Source organism: Geosmithia morbida (assembly GCF_012550715.1).
Source record: "Geosmithia morbida isolate 1262 chromosome Unknown scaffold_1, whole genome shotgun sequence".
Taxonomy (NCBI): domain Eukaryota; kingdom Fungi; phylum Ascomycota; class Sordariomycetes; order Hypocreales; family Bionectriaceae; genus Geosmithia; species Geosmithia morbida.
The window spans coordinates 2,039,744-2,053,466 of NW_023336188.1; the positions used below are offsets into that span (position 1 = coordinate 2,039,744).

At 54.4% G+C, this 13,723-nt stretch overlaps 4 protein-coding genes across 4 annotated transcripts; 3 read left to right on the forward strand and 1 right to left on the reverse strand.

Moving 5' to 3' along the window:
• Positions 1–27: 27 nt before the first annotated feature.
• On the forward strand, positions 28–1,038 carry GMORB2_1373 (uncharacterized protein; the record flags this gene model as incomplete). The annotated part of the gene is made up of 1 exon (XM_035463355.1): positions 28–1,038. The coding sequence occupies one exon, from the start codon at positions 28–30 to the stop codon at positions 1,036–1,038; it is 1,011 nt and encodes a 336-aa protein (XP_035324779.1).
• An 867-nt stretch (positions 1,039–1,905) lies between these two features.
• On the reverse strand, positions 1,906–5,082 carry GMORB2_1374 (protein transport protein SEC24; the record flags this gene model as incomplete). Its single annotated transcript, XM_035463356.1, has 3 exons — positions 1,906–1,995; positions 2,075–3,733; positions 3,835–5,082. 3 exons carry the CDS (start codon positions 5,080–5,082, stop codon positions 1,906–1,908), a joined length of 2,997 nt encoding a protein of 998 aa, XP_035324780.1.
• Positions 5,083–8,780: 3,698 nt separating this feature from the next.
• On the forward strand, positions 8,781–9,742 carry GMORB2_1375 (histone H1/5; the record flags this gene model as incomplete). Its single annotated transcript, XM_035463357.1, has 4 exons — positions 8,781–8,846; positions 8,948–8,974; positions 9,165–9,578; positions 9,650–9,742. The coding sequence occupies 4 exons, from the start codon at positions 8,781–8,783 to the stop codon at positions 9,740–9,742; spliced, it is 600 nt and encodes a 199-aa protein (XP_035324781.1).
• Positions 9,743–11,556: 1,814 nt separating this feature from the next.
• On the forward strand, positions 11,557–13,281 carry GMORB2_1376 (uncharacterized protein; the record flags this gene model as incomplete). Its single annotated transcript, XM_035463358.1, has 3 exons — positions 11,557–11,582; positions 12,403–12,616; positions 12,712–13,281. The coding sequence occupies 3 exons, from the start codon at positions 11,557–11,559 to the stop codon at positions 13,279–13,281; spliced, it is 810 nt and encodes a 269-aa protein (XP_035324782.1).
• Positions 13,282–13,723: the final 442 nt, after the last annotated feature.

The window sequence follows — 13,723 nt, forward strand, 5'->3', positions numbered from 1 at the left end:
TCCCGCGTGTTCCCACCATACTCAATCATGTATCCTCGTCCAACGCGCGACCTGCAGATACCACGTCAGACTCTGAGCACGCGGCCGCCCGTCTTCGTGCTGGAAGGCGGAGATCCGGTAGACAGGGCGATACACTACAGCGTGACGGAGACGCAGAGCAGCCAGGCCCGGGGCGAGGCTCGGGTGCGCGTGCCCTTCATATCCGCGGCCAACGAGCGACGGCCGGGGGGCGACTGGGAGACGGGATCTTCGGGTTACGAAGAGAAGCTGTGCCGGCGGAGCAACCTGTGGGCGACGCTGAACACGCCCTGGCCTGGCACGGGGCCGTCGAGCGGCGGCGGCGGCGGCGGCGGCGGCGGCGGCAGCGGCAGCGGCAGCAATTACCCGATCCCGCCGCAGGGGGGGATCCTGTCCAACTCGGTGGTGGTGTACCGGGGCCCTCATGACGGCTACGAGAGGCTGGACGGGTGGTACGACCTGCCCGTGGTGTCGGTGCCGCCGACGCGGTGGCCGAAGCTCCGCGACAACGGGACGAGGTACTCGTTCGCCCAGGAGCGCGACATGATGCGTGAGAAGATGCGCGCCGCCCTGGGCATATGCCTGTACAACAACTATCCGCGCGTGGTGATTGGGGATTTCGGCCTGGGCAACAGCTACCGCAACCCGCCGCGCGAGGTGGCCGAGATGTGGCGCGACCTGTTCCTCTTTGACCCGGACATCCGCGGCCAGTTCCACTACGTCGTCTTCGTCTTCGACGACGCTCACCGGAGCACATCCCACCTCATACGGGACGAGATGTACAAGAAGGAGAGCAAACGTGGGGGGGGCCGTGCTTCCGTCGCCTCAGCAGGAGCAGCAGCAGCAGCCAGGATCCCTCATCATCATCATCCAACCGAGGACTGTCATGGCATCACACGAGAACACGGGGGTCTACCTACCGATCTGGCCATCTTTGAAGAGATTTTCGATCCTAGAGAAGTGCAGAGGGTGTTGAGTCAGCCTGATCCACGGTATGGGTTGGCCATGATAACATCTTGATTCGTGAAAGGCTGTTGACAGGGGAAGAATGTGCTCAAGAGACAAGGGTATGTGTGTGTGTGTGTATGTGTTAGAGAAAACTTTTTACTATTATTACTACTTTTACTACTTATTGCTAGTACGAGAATTGTTCAATCCAGGCGTTTTTCTTTTCATGTTCTTTCATTTCTTTTGATTTTCAATTGTCTACTGAATCTATTCAAAGTATAGATATCTCCATCTATGTACACGACATACACATCTATATTTGCTTCTGTCTCTTCCCCTTGTATCATGATGAAACCACGAGTACTATTATTACTACTTGTTCCTTACTACTGAGTAATATATAAGTGGTCACCGTCGCCTAAAACTCCGAGCAACGGTCCGTTGCTGTGGGAGGGGAAGGGAAAGAAGAAAAAGAAAACAACGCTGAGACAAGCCATGTGCCATGTGATATATCATGGTGTAGTATCACAGATAGATGTCAAGGTCGAGGTCCAGACAGGCATGCATGCAGGCAAGTTTACAAGAGGAAAAATATACATTTTACTTCTCCTTTACTCTTTTCAATGAATCATCTGTAAAGAATGTGAATCATCAGAACAGACGGGACAGAGACATGATGAGACGCCGTGTAGGAACGTGGGTGGGATGACAAGACATCAAATATATACCAGTCCGGTTTTATACTACAAGTGCGTGTCTTTTGGGGGGGGGGGGGGGGGGGGGAGAAAACATCATTCCTTCATAACTCAATTCTGGTAATGATCTTTCTTTCTTTCTTCTTGTGCATCATGCAAACCCATCTTGAATTGTTATAAACTCCTTTTTTTTTCGCCTTCGCTTTTTTTTTTTTCATTCTTTTACTTCCTACCAGAGTATGACCTACCAGTATGACGGTCTCAACCCTGTTAGTCCACCCAACGCAGACGACGCCATATCTGCTTCCGATTCCTTTTTCCGACGACCGCTCAACTGTTGTGTTTCTGTCAGTCATTGTCATTTTCGAGCGTTGAGAGAGGGGGTTCAACAAGGGTGGAGATTAAGTAGATACCTCTAGTTGGACATTCTTGTGAACGTGGACAAGCCAGTCAACGTAGCTCTGAGCCTCATTATTCCTGTCCTCGAATAGTAGCCTGGCGAACTCGAGCTCAGCCCCGTCCAGCCCTTGCCTGGCGAGCTGGATGGTGAGACCCTTTGATCCGCGCATGCTGCGCAGGAACTCGAGTATGTTCCTGACCTGGGCGTTGAGGTGGGTCTCGAGGACCGGCAGGGACGACGTGTACGGGTCGAGGCTCTTGAGCGTCGTCTTCTCGGCGCCGAAGAGGTCGGCGATCAGGTTGGGCGACGTCTGGGCGTGGAGCCACAGGAGGCACTGCTGGCCGTTGTCGACCAGGTACACGCCCCCCGGCTCGACGCGCGAGTACGACAGCCGGACGGCCGGCGGCATCTTGAGGTGGCCCGTCTCCGGGTCCGCGAAGCCCTCCTCGGGCTGGAGGTTGTGCAGGGCCACCATGCGCGGGTAGAGGTACACGCTCAGTTCGGCCGGGCCCATGGACCGGACGAGGCGCATCTCGTAGACGCGGCGGTCCGACGTCTCGATGCCGGCCTTCAGGGCCCGCGACTTGATCAGTCCGAGGACGTACATGCTCAGCTCCTTCAGCCGCTCCGGCATCACGAGCTGGCTGGGCGCGTGCTGCACGGGCGCGTGCTTGCGGTAGGCCGTCAGTATGTCGATCGTGCGCTCCGTCAGCCAGTTGCGCGTGTCGCGCAGGTTGGCCGATGTCGTGCCGAACTTGGTGCACGCCTCCTTGGCCAGCATGGACAGCACCGCGTCCTGGTCGACAAACTTCATGCAGTCGCGGATTCCCTGCTCGCGCGTGCCCGAGTCCTTGGATGTGTCCGACACGCTGGCGATGACGTTGGTGCACCGCACACGCCGCTGGCCCGACGCCGCCGTGTACAGCAGCGCCGACTGGAAGTGCGCGTCCAGCTGCGCGTCCAGCTTGCCGTCGTACGCAAACGTCACCCCTAGCGCCTTGTCCGCGTCCACCACGCCCAGCTCCAGGTCCGCGCCGAACGTGTGCTGCACAAAGTGCCCGTGGTACGCAGAGATCTGCAGCCCGTTGGAGCACCGCACCTTCATCAGCGCCTGGTACCCCGTCTCGCGCGTCACGGCGTGCGACAGCTCCTCCGACAGCTTGAGCCCGTCCCGCGCCGCGATGAAGTTGGGGTAGTAGTACGTCTCGCCGCCCGTCGTGCTCGACACGTGGCCCACCGTCGCAATGTCCAGGTACCCGCCGTTGGGTGACGCGAAGAAGAAGTCGACGCCGACGCCCGCCGCCACCATCTTCTCTGCCACCTTGCGCCACCCCGGGTGCTCCGTCGTGTACAGCTTCTTGTCCGTCTCGCCGCCCGGATGCGACCCATCGTCCCTCATGAAGAGCGCTCCGGGGCCCACCGTGGGCAATGCCGACGACGCGCAGATGGCTTTGCCGCCCGTCTTCTCCAGCGCCGCCAGCGTCGCGTTGAGCGTCGCCAGCAGCGCGGGCTCGGGGTTCTTGACTGTCGAGAACATGTTGGGCAGGCGGTTCAGCAGCGACGAGATGACGTCCTTGCACTCGTACGGGTCGACAAACAGGCCCTCTCCCAGAGGGACAAAGGGGTCTTCGATGTCGGGCATGATCATCATCTGTGCCGAGTCTAGAGAGGGCTGTGAAGATATGAGTCAGTCGCGGTGCCTCTCGAGAAAGACCAAGACCGCCTCTCCTCCTTCGTGATCTTCTCCTCTTTCCTGATTCCGGCTTCACTCACATTGATGTTGTAGAAGTGGATTTCCTTATCATAGCTGAGGAAGCCAACCTTGGCCCCCTGGGGTATCCTCCTGACGGGCTCGGCTCCGTCATCGCCATCCGTCTCGCCGCCGTACAGGGCATTCAGGATACCGTCGCAGAAGGCCTCGAGAAAGCCTTTGTTGTACGCCTCCTGGGTGACGTCAATGACAAACAGCCACCTCATGGGAACGGGGTCCCTGGTCCAGTACTCCTTGGGGACGATGAACTCGACGGTGCCGCGATGCAGCTCCGGGCGCTGGTCCCTGTCGACGCGGACGCCCTGGGGGTTGGTGGCGCAGAAGTACTCGGGTGGCGTCTCGTTGGGATGCGTGCACAGGTTGCATACGTACTTAGTTCCGCCGGACCGGAACATCATGAAGGGGTTGATGTAAGCGCGGCACCTGCGGCACCGGGGCGGGCCGACGTCGCCAAAGTCGAGGATGGGGATCTCGGCCTCGCCCGGTTGCAGGGGGGCCAGGGGCTGCAGGACGAGGCCGAGCGGTATGCCCGTGGCCTGCAGTCCTTCGCTGGTGGAAGGTATGTTGTTGGCCGTGAGGCGGGCAAACTTGGGCGACGCGTTGCCCTGGTCGAATGCGACAAAGGACAGCGACGCCGGCGGCGGCACGTGCTTCTCGAACGTGGGGTACACGTTCCTGAGGAAGAAGGGCTGCACGCCGTCGCGCGACAGCGGCACGCTGGGCAGGTCGTCAGGCGACACCTTGGCCGGCCCTCCGGCGCCTCCCGCCGCGGCCATGTTGGCGCCAGCGTCTGCCATCCCGGGGACGCCGCCACCGACGGCGGGCGGGAAGAAGCCCGGGGACATGGACTGCTGCTGCTGGAACTGCTGCTGCTGAGCGACGGCCGCGGGTGACGGCACAAAGCCGTATCCGGCCTGGGGGGAGAATGCCTGGGGCGGCATGCCGCCAGTGGCAGGGCTGTCGAGGAACTGGGACTGCGGCATCCCGGGCGGGGGCATTCCGTTGAACGGCTGCGACGACCCCGCAGCTTCGATGGTGTGGTAGGCGTGCCTGTCCTTTTTGCGTCGGGCCGTGCCACCGCCCTGAGGATGAGAGGCATAGCTGTCCGGCGTTCCAGCTCCCCGCGGAGGCTGCTGATACTGCTGCTGGCCTTCGTGTCCCCTGATGTCCATGCTTCCCATCTGTGCTGCCAGGGCATCATCCTGACCTGTGCCAGGCTGGAGGCCGTGATACTGCGTGTGCTGATCCATTGACGGTAGCTATATCGAGGGGGAGTGGGGGGGGGAGGCGAAGACAAGGACGAGGAAACTGCCGGGGATGTATGTTTTTTTTCTTCGGTTTCTTCGGTCTGTCGGTCGGTAACGATGTCAAATCCGGAACGAACGCCCCAACACACACTCGATCGTGTTCAGGATCACGGGCTATTAGGAGGCCCTTGACGGTCTGCTGGTGAAGCTCCCTCTTCCCGTCTTCGTACTGGACAACGTGGAAGAGTGAAGGTGTCGAAAGTGTTACTCATACTGTAATTTGGCACTGTGTGTCTTCTCTTGCCTTGGCGTCATATGTAATCCCGATTTGATGACTAAGTAAGTTTGGATTTGGCAGGTTCTGATACAGCTGCGACGGTGATAGCTGCGCATGCCGCATTTGCTTACCTACACACTAGTAATAGTACCATACGACAGTGATTCTATATGAGTATAAATTTATGGCTTACAATGTTGTGTAACGATAGTTTTACATTTTAGGATTCTAGATGAATGCTAATTCGGTGAGATATTCTTTGTATTATAAAGCTTAACAGCTTAGGAACACTAACAATTATGTTTGTCGTAACACTCGTAGTATTATCATTGGGTAGTAGTAATTTTATATCACATACGACGTATATATGTACTTGAAGTTAAACTGCACCATCATTATACAACCAAACACGCCAAATAGGACAAACCAATCTCTTTTCATCATTCTCATAATACATCTTTTCTTCTGGCCGTGAACAATGAACAGAGTGCGTGACCTATTTGCACTTCACAGAATGCTATAATAGAGACTTAGTACACCTTCCCAGGCTACGATTTCAAAATCAACTCGTACCTCAGGGTAAGTTGATGGCGGATGGTGGATACCAACGCCAGCCTCATCTTGCACTTAACTTGCCTCAACGACGCGTGACTCGAATATTGAAACAATATCGTCACATCGCGTATCTTATTTGCAGTGTCTTTGGTCATTCCCACCAATGGTCAAGATATATTGTATACGCCCTGGAATCCATAAGAGATTCTGATGGTTGTGAAACTTGGTTACATCTGCATACTACAGGGCGCACTCTTGGCATTTGCTTCCTCGTGAGAAAAAGTCAAGAGGACCTGCATGGATCTGGACCTGCAGTACGAGATCAACCGCGGCAATTCCGGGACGGAGACGCGTCTTTTTCTCCGCCAAGGTCCAAGGATTAAGAATGTCAGGTTTTGGCCCACGTTGTGTACGAGTAGACGCGTTTGTGATTGAGGCTGGATCATCTCGTACTAGCCTCGAGGTACTGCCCCAGTACCCCCGTACGCATTGGGAACACACACACAAAACATCAGCCCTCCCTGCTTGCTGTAATTTGGATGCACACACAACGCACATGCGACTGTGGATTTGATGACTTTTACATCTCAGCCGCGTCTTCATCTCTCGCGGACTGGAGAGAGGAAGAAGAAAAAGCGTGCATGGTCGATCAAACACTCGCGCCGACGTGGATGCGACGGCCAGCGCATCACGACAAAAACCAACAGGACAGGCCAGACTGGACGTTTGAGGGAAAGCAACAGTAATTGTAAAGTCGACATTGTCCAAGTATCCAGAAAAAGAGACAGCTCATTCTCACAGCCCATGCTCATGAATTCTATGAACCTGATGTGTTGTGACGTGGCGGCGCAGATTGGCTATGCAGGCGTCGTGGATGGCTTCGAATTCGTTGTTGGAGAGGGGCGGCAGTCGGTGTCTACCATAGAGCCAAGAAACATTATATCATCAGGCGCAAAGACGATACAAGATACACAATCGGCAGAAAAGGGGTTCAAAATAACATCACGGGATGGCGCAGTCATCAATGCACCAGCTGGACATGTTGAGAAATTACGGCACGGGCATGGTGGGCGGCAATGGCGATACGTGAGAGAGAGGGGAAGAGAAGAAGAGGAGGGATCATGAAGGGGTGCTATCGGTCTGTAATTACGAGTACAGAGCATAAAAGGACGAGATCCATAAAATGACTCATTTGCTTGAGAGAAAAAAAAAAAGGGTTCGACTCAGGCTCCTTTCAGACAGACGAGAAACGAAGAGAGAGACAAGAGAGATAAAGAAGAGGGAGCGGAGGGGAACGGAAAACGGGGGGAGGGGGAGGGCGACGAGGAAAGGAGGGGGAGGGGACAGGAGTAATGGAGGAAGGAACGTCGTCCAAATCACACCAGGACGGCAAGTGCGACTAGACCAAGTACGTATAGCTCGTGCCTACCCTCTCTACCTCATAATTGCCTGTCTGGAAGGGTAGCGATTTCCTAGGTTGGGTGTATAGCTTGGGGAATGGACCAATGAAAAAAATGGACAGCTGTTGCATGTATTCCTTTTTTTAGGCGCAGGTCCAGGCGGTACGTACCTCGTGGTATTTACATTTTTGCTTGCATGTAATCTGTACGGAGTACATCGTCACAGTTCTGTACGGAGTTGTCTCTTAGGAAGTAATGATACTGCGAATACAGATTACATGTACTCGTACTAGTACTCGTAGTGCTCCCGACAGCACTATTGTTCCATTACAGATAATACCCCGTACTCGTAGTGATAATACTGAGCGCCATTGATCATGACCTACTCCGTGCTGCGATTATAGCACATACACGAAGCCAAGGTGTGGCTCGGCAGGAACAGAAGTCGACCAGTCCAGTTACACGCATCGTGGTCACACACCTTGACACCACATTCAGGCCCCTGCGCACTTTTCAGAACGATGCGAGTAGATATCGGGATGGAGGGGTCACAACGACAACAGTCCGTGGCAAGAGCGGAAATGGGAAAGAGCAGTGATGACAGGAGAAAGTGGTGATGATGAGAAAAAAGGCAGGAGTGTGGCAAGGCAAACAGCACGAGCGCACGTAGCCAAGGCAGGAGCATCACAGGGTAAGAGCAGTGACGGTAGAGAACAGGCAAGAATGAAACAGTCAGCCAAGTTTTAACCGTGAACCGTACTCCGCAGTACTCCGTAGACTAGACTGTAATACTATTATTACTCGTAGTACTCGTACTTCATCGCAGGGAATAACATCATCATCATATGTGGCGCAACCTTTTCAGGACAGTGCGTAGAACCATCATCCACCCAAGCCGTTTTTTCTTCTTCTCTCCTCTCTGTCTTTTTGGTTAGATATAATCTAATGCTCCTCGTCTTTTTTTTTCTCCGCCTCTTCCAGATTCCCACAATCTCCCACCTAAAGGCCAAAGCCAGAGAACAAAACTGGGACCCACCACTACGTGCACTGCTCCCGGCAAGCTGTGTGGGTCAGGGATCATTCTTGACTCTTTGCGACCGACGGACCGGGGTGTGGTCACGTTCCGCTCTTCTCCCACACACCAAAAGAGTCCAAGACCCAAAGAGCGTGTTAGTGCGGCAGGCCAGGCGCAAAAAGCAGAGCTACTGATTGCAGTCTCCCGCCCGCTTGCCCCCCGCCCGATATATAAACAAGCCCACGCCCCCCCTCCACGCGCATCGACGCCCGTTCCTGTCTCCGTTTTCTTGCTTCTTGATTTTCTTTCTCCATATCCTTCTCCCACACTTAACCCGACTTTCAAGAGCTTCTATTGTCGCCTCTTTCTTCTCTTCCTCGACATTCTCGTCTATCCGTCGCTTTGCATACACAACACGCAATCAACCAACCCAACCCACACACCCATCTACGCAATGGCTCCTCCGACCGCTCCCGCCAAGAAGGCCACGGCCTCGAAGCCCAAGACTCCCAGCTACCAGGTTTGTCCCCCCCCCCTCCCCCCTCCGCGTCACCTTTCGAGCACTCGACTCCGACTATTACTGTTTATTATTGAATAATGATACTAACCATGACAATACAGGACATGATCACTGACGCTATTGTCAACGTACGTTTTTCTTCTTCTCTCTCACTTCCATTGCTTCCGCTGCTGCCGATGCGCCATAGTGCACCCTCATGCTGCGCCTCAGCTCTTGTCGCGTCGCACTCTGCGGATAATTCGGGCGCGCACATACGCGTCAAGAAACATAACAACTACCCCACCACACTCGAGATCAGTCAACTGACCCCTTCAACAGCTCAAGGATCGCAATGGATCCAGCCGCCAGTCCCTCAAGAAGTACGTCAAGGCCAACAACGCCCTGAACGTCCAGACGGACAAGATGTTCGACTCCCTGTTCAACAAAGCGCTCAAGAATGGCGTGGACAAGGGTGTTTTCGAGCAGCCCAAGGGTCCCTCCGGTGGCACCAAGCTCGCCAAGAAGAAGGCTGCTGCCGAGAAGAAGCCCGCGCCTAAGAAGGAGGCCGCGCCCAAGAAGGAGCCTGCCCCCAAGAAGGAGTCCGCGCCCAAGAAGGCTGCCGCCCCTAAGAAAGCCGCCGCTCCGGCTGCTGCCAAGAAGGAGACTGCTACTGAGAAGAAGCCCGCTCCCAAGAAGGCCGCTGCCCCCAAGAAGGCTGCTGCCCCCAAGAAGGCCGCCGCTCCCGCTACCAAGGTGCGCACCATTTCTTGCCAGGAACTGCATATCGTGACCTTGAGCTACCCCCCACTGACATGAACAAACAGACTGGACGCGTGACCAAGCCCGCCGCTGCCAAGAAGGCCGCCCCCAAGAAGGCGACGCCGAAGAAGGCTGCTGCTGCTACTGCTAAGGCGTAAACCTTGCCCTGCATCGCATTGCAATGTGTTTGTCTTGTTCACGAACGAAAGCCTGTTTTCTTTAAATAATGACGGGAGAAGGCGTTTTAAGGGGAATTCTTGTGTATCTTTTTTTTTCTTCTATTTTTTTTTCTCTTCCATTGCAGGGTCAACTTGTTTCTTTCACAATTTCCGAATATTGTATTTTTTTTTTGTCAACCAAGGGACACAAATGGGGAAATGGGAGGTGGGGAATTATTGGGCTATATCGATTTTTTTTTTGAAAGCAAAGGGTTCACACATGACTGCCTTCTTGGGTCACATTTGTCTCGCGTTGAAATGGAAAGCGTATGCGTGCGCTGGCGTTATGTTTCTTTTTGTCTTTCCTTTTTGGACCTACTTCTCTCTTGTCGTGACGCGTCATATGAGAAAGGAGGGGACAGGACACTCATAAAAAATCCCACATACGCGTCATTCTTTTCATGTCTGAATATCACATGAGGGAGAGGGAGGGTGTTGAGATCTTGATTGCCGCTGGTGGGTGGCGGGTACTGCTGAAGTCTATCGATCATCTACTTTCTTTTGTTCTCCTTATTGACCTTTGCCTGTTTTTCTTAGGATCGAGCCGTGAAGAGGAGGGGAAAAAGGTTGAGCTTGTCACAAACTTCCAGGGACCACAAGGGTTGTATCACAATCATGTCGCGTCGAGTCTGGGGGGTTTTGTTTACATTGTGATGGAGAACTTGAGACGTCCGTTTCGAATTATGTAAGAAATCTTATATAATCAATATAACCTCGTACTCGTATCAGCGCAGTTGAGTGATGTCAGAGCTTCACCTAAATATTGCTGACTGTGATACTGGTAGGTCCCCGCTTTGGACTTGTACGGTGTTGCCGCTCGGGGTCGTGTCCTGTGGGAGGGACAGGTACAGATGGGGGGGACGGTATATCTGGCCATTGGACCCCGTGTTCTCGTCGTGGGACGGTCACGGGCTTTTATATGAGCCTTATGGGTCTTCCATACTACCACCAACGGCTCTTGGGGCCCTTGTCTTTGCCTGCTCTGTTCATATGCCATGCCACAATCATATTTCATATTTCGCAAGAGAACATGGTTCTTTGTCCCGTTCGCCATCGGGGTGTTTCTGTACGTACTTTCTCACACATTACCCCCCCTCTCTCTCTCTATCCCTCTCTCCGTCCCACCCTGACGCATGGCTAACTCCCCATGTATGGACGGTATGCCAACATTGGCATGAGTTAAAAAGAAAAGTTGGGGATCTGCGGACGGGTCCAAGAAGTTAGTGCTGGTAATACTGGAAAATAGACACGGAGGGATCCAGCTTTTACTAGGAGGAAACGAGACAGGAGGAATAGAATGCATTGATTGAGAACAATGTATAATATCTGATGATGGAAGACGGGCGTCTGCATCAAGGTGCCTCTCTTGAGTGATGACTAATACAGATGACATAATCACCTTCATCTTTCCAAGAGACCCTCGCGCTATCCTTACTCTGTAATATACGGAGTACAGATTACATATGTGTAATCATATTAATTACTCTGTCATCGTACTTTCCAAGATACAGCAAGTAATACTCGCTCTCTTACCCGCTCCCCCACACGAACGGATACCGGCGTTGATAGCGAGGTACTCTAAATCTACATATAGATCAACCGTTATATCATGTACTCTGTCATCCAACCTACTGCCCCGTGTCGCCCACCCGCACTTTCGATCAGAAGCCCACTTTGTAGCATGACAGCCTGACAGACAGCCAAAGATTTGGGGTATTGACGAGGGAGGGAAGATGCGTATAAAGCGGCCGGCCATGCTGATGATTGATTTGATACAATTGTAATATCTTTCTCATCGATTCCCGAACCCTTAACTTAGTTGTAGACCAAAGTTTCCTCTCAGGAGAAGAGAGGCCCAGGCTTTCAACCCCATCATCGTCTAATAAACCCCTCCAGTGTTGTGACGTCCGACGCCTCCGCCCCGCTGTCGCCAGCTTGCCCTCTTTTTTTTTTCTTCTTCTCTCTCTCTCCCTCTCTTGCGTCACGTATACATAAGCTCGCTCCTCTATTTCTCTACCACACACTCACATATACCGACCACCATCCTTCTCCACACCCCAAACGGCCATGGCTTCCTTCAACCCATTTAGGAAGAAGCCATCGTCAGTTCATCATGCTGGAACCGAGGACGCCGGAATCGGAAGACGTTTCCCCCCCATCGAACCTATAGATACGGCTCTAGCCCAGGCTGTCTCCCGACCACCACCACCACCACCACCACTCACCACGTTTCGAACTTCCACCACCACCACCACAACTACTACTACCACTCAGGACGACTACGTCGACAGCATCCCTGCAGAGAGCAGCGGCATCATCAACAGCGAGAGGAAGAAGAAGAGCAAGGTGGTGAAGAAGGTGCGCGTATTGTCGCCGCCTCCTCTCTCCCCCGACACCTCGGAGTGGCCGTATGACCAGCCGCCACCTTTGCTGGACGACCCTTTCAGCAATGGCTTCCCCAGCAATCCGACCGGCGCTTCCACCGCACTGGAACAGTATCAGCAGCAGTCACTGCAGCAGCAGAAGCAGCAGCAGCAGCAGGGACAATTCCCTCCTCCTGCGACTGCTTCTGCCACATCACCGCCCGCAAACCCATTCAGCAAGACGCTACGCGACCTTGAGAACGAGAGGCAACTCAGAGAGGACAAGCAGCTCAAGGAAGAGATGCGGAGCGAGGGAGCAGCCCTCAAGGCAGCCAACAGGGGATCCCTCAACGTCGCCTCCTTCAGTCGACTCCTCATGACGGGAAAAGCCGGGGGTGACAACGAGGTAGCTGCTGCGTCCACGGCGGCGGCAGAAGCGGCGGCAGCAGAGGTTCACGTACCCTCCCGAGCTGCGCACAGCAACGACGGAAACGATGATGGCAACCACAAGAATGACGATGACGGCCACATTTCCGACTCGAGTAGCACCGCCGCACCGCGGAGGAAAAAGGTGCCACCGCCACCACCACCGAGCTCACGACATGGCAGATCGATAAAGGCGACGGGAGACGGGGCGACGGGCGGAGAGACCCACGGCAGCGCCACCAGGAAACCAGCACCAGCACCGCCACCGCCGAGGGGAGGTCGCAGCGGTGCCCCGTCCAAAGCGCAGCGTGCTTCCTCCTCTCCCTCCCCGGCACCGGCGCCGCCGCCGAGACGGAGAGTCGTACACAGGACGTCGTCGTCACCGCCATCTACGCCCGGAGAAGGGGGTCGACACAGCACAGATTCAGCATCGCCCGAGACCCAACCGACAGGCAATGCATCGGATCTGTCACTGGCTACGACACCAACAAAGACCTCTGCTCCCAGACCACCACCTGCCCGCCGGGGACCGCTCAGCCCCACCACCGAGGGAGCTGGTCGTGCACCGCCGCCCCCACCGACGAGAAAGAGGGGAAGCAGCAAGGGGAGCGTGGACCTGCGTACGGCGGACACTGTTGCTGCTGCCGGTGGCTCTCCCGGCGAGTTCGGCCAGGTACAGGGCGGGTATAACATACTCGCTGATCTGGATGCTCTGCAGAGGGAGGTTGATGCCCTAAGGGGGAAGTTGGGGTAGTGCCTCTCCTTCCCTTTCCTTTTTTTCTTCTCTCGCCTGACAAATGCACTTCTCACTGTCTGCCTCTTATGTCTGTCGGGCAAATGCATTGCTTCTTCATTGTCTTGTCTGTCATTTACGTCATCATGAGCGTTGTTTTTATTTATTCATCCATTTATTCCTTCATGTATATGAGAGATGAGAGTCATCAGAGAGTATCAGATCAGAGTAGATATGACCATGTTAAGAAATAAGACAATCATTTCAACTTTTACTGCCAACATGAAGCAAAGAAGAACAGAAAACCCCACTGAACATCTCGACTAATATGAAAGTAAATACCGAGCCATCGGCCAAGACTCCGAAGCATCCCGAGACCGAAAGACGCCGAGAGGAAAG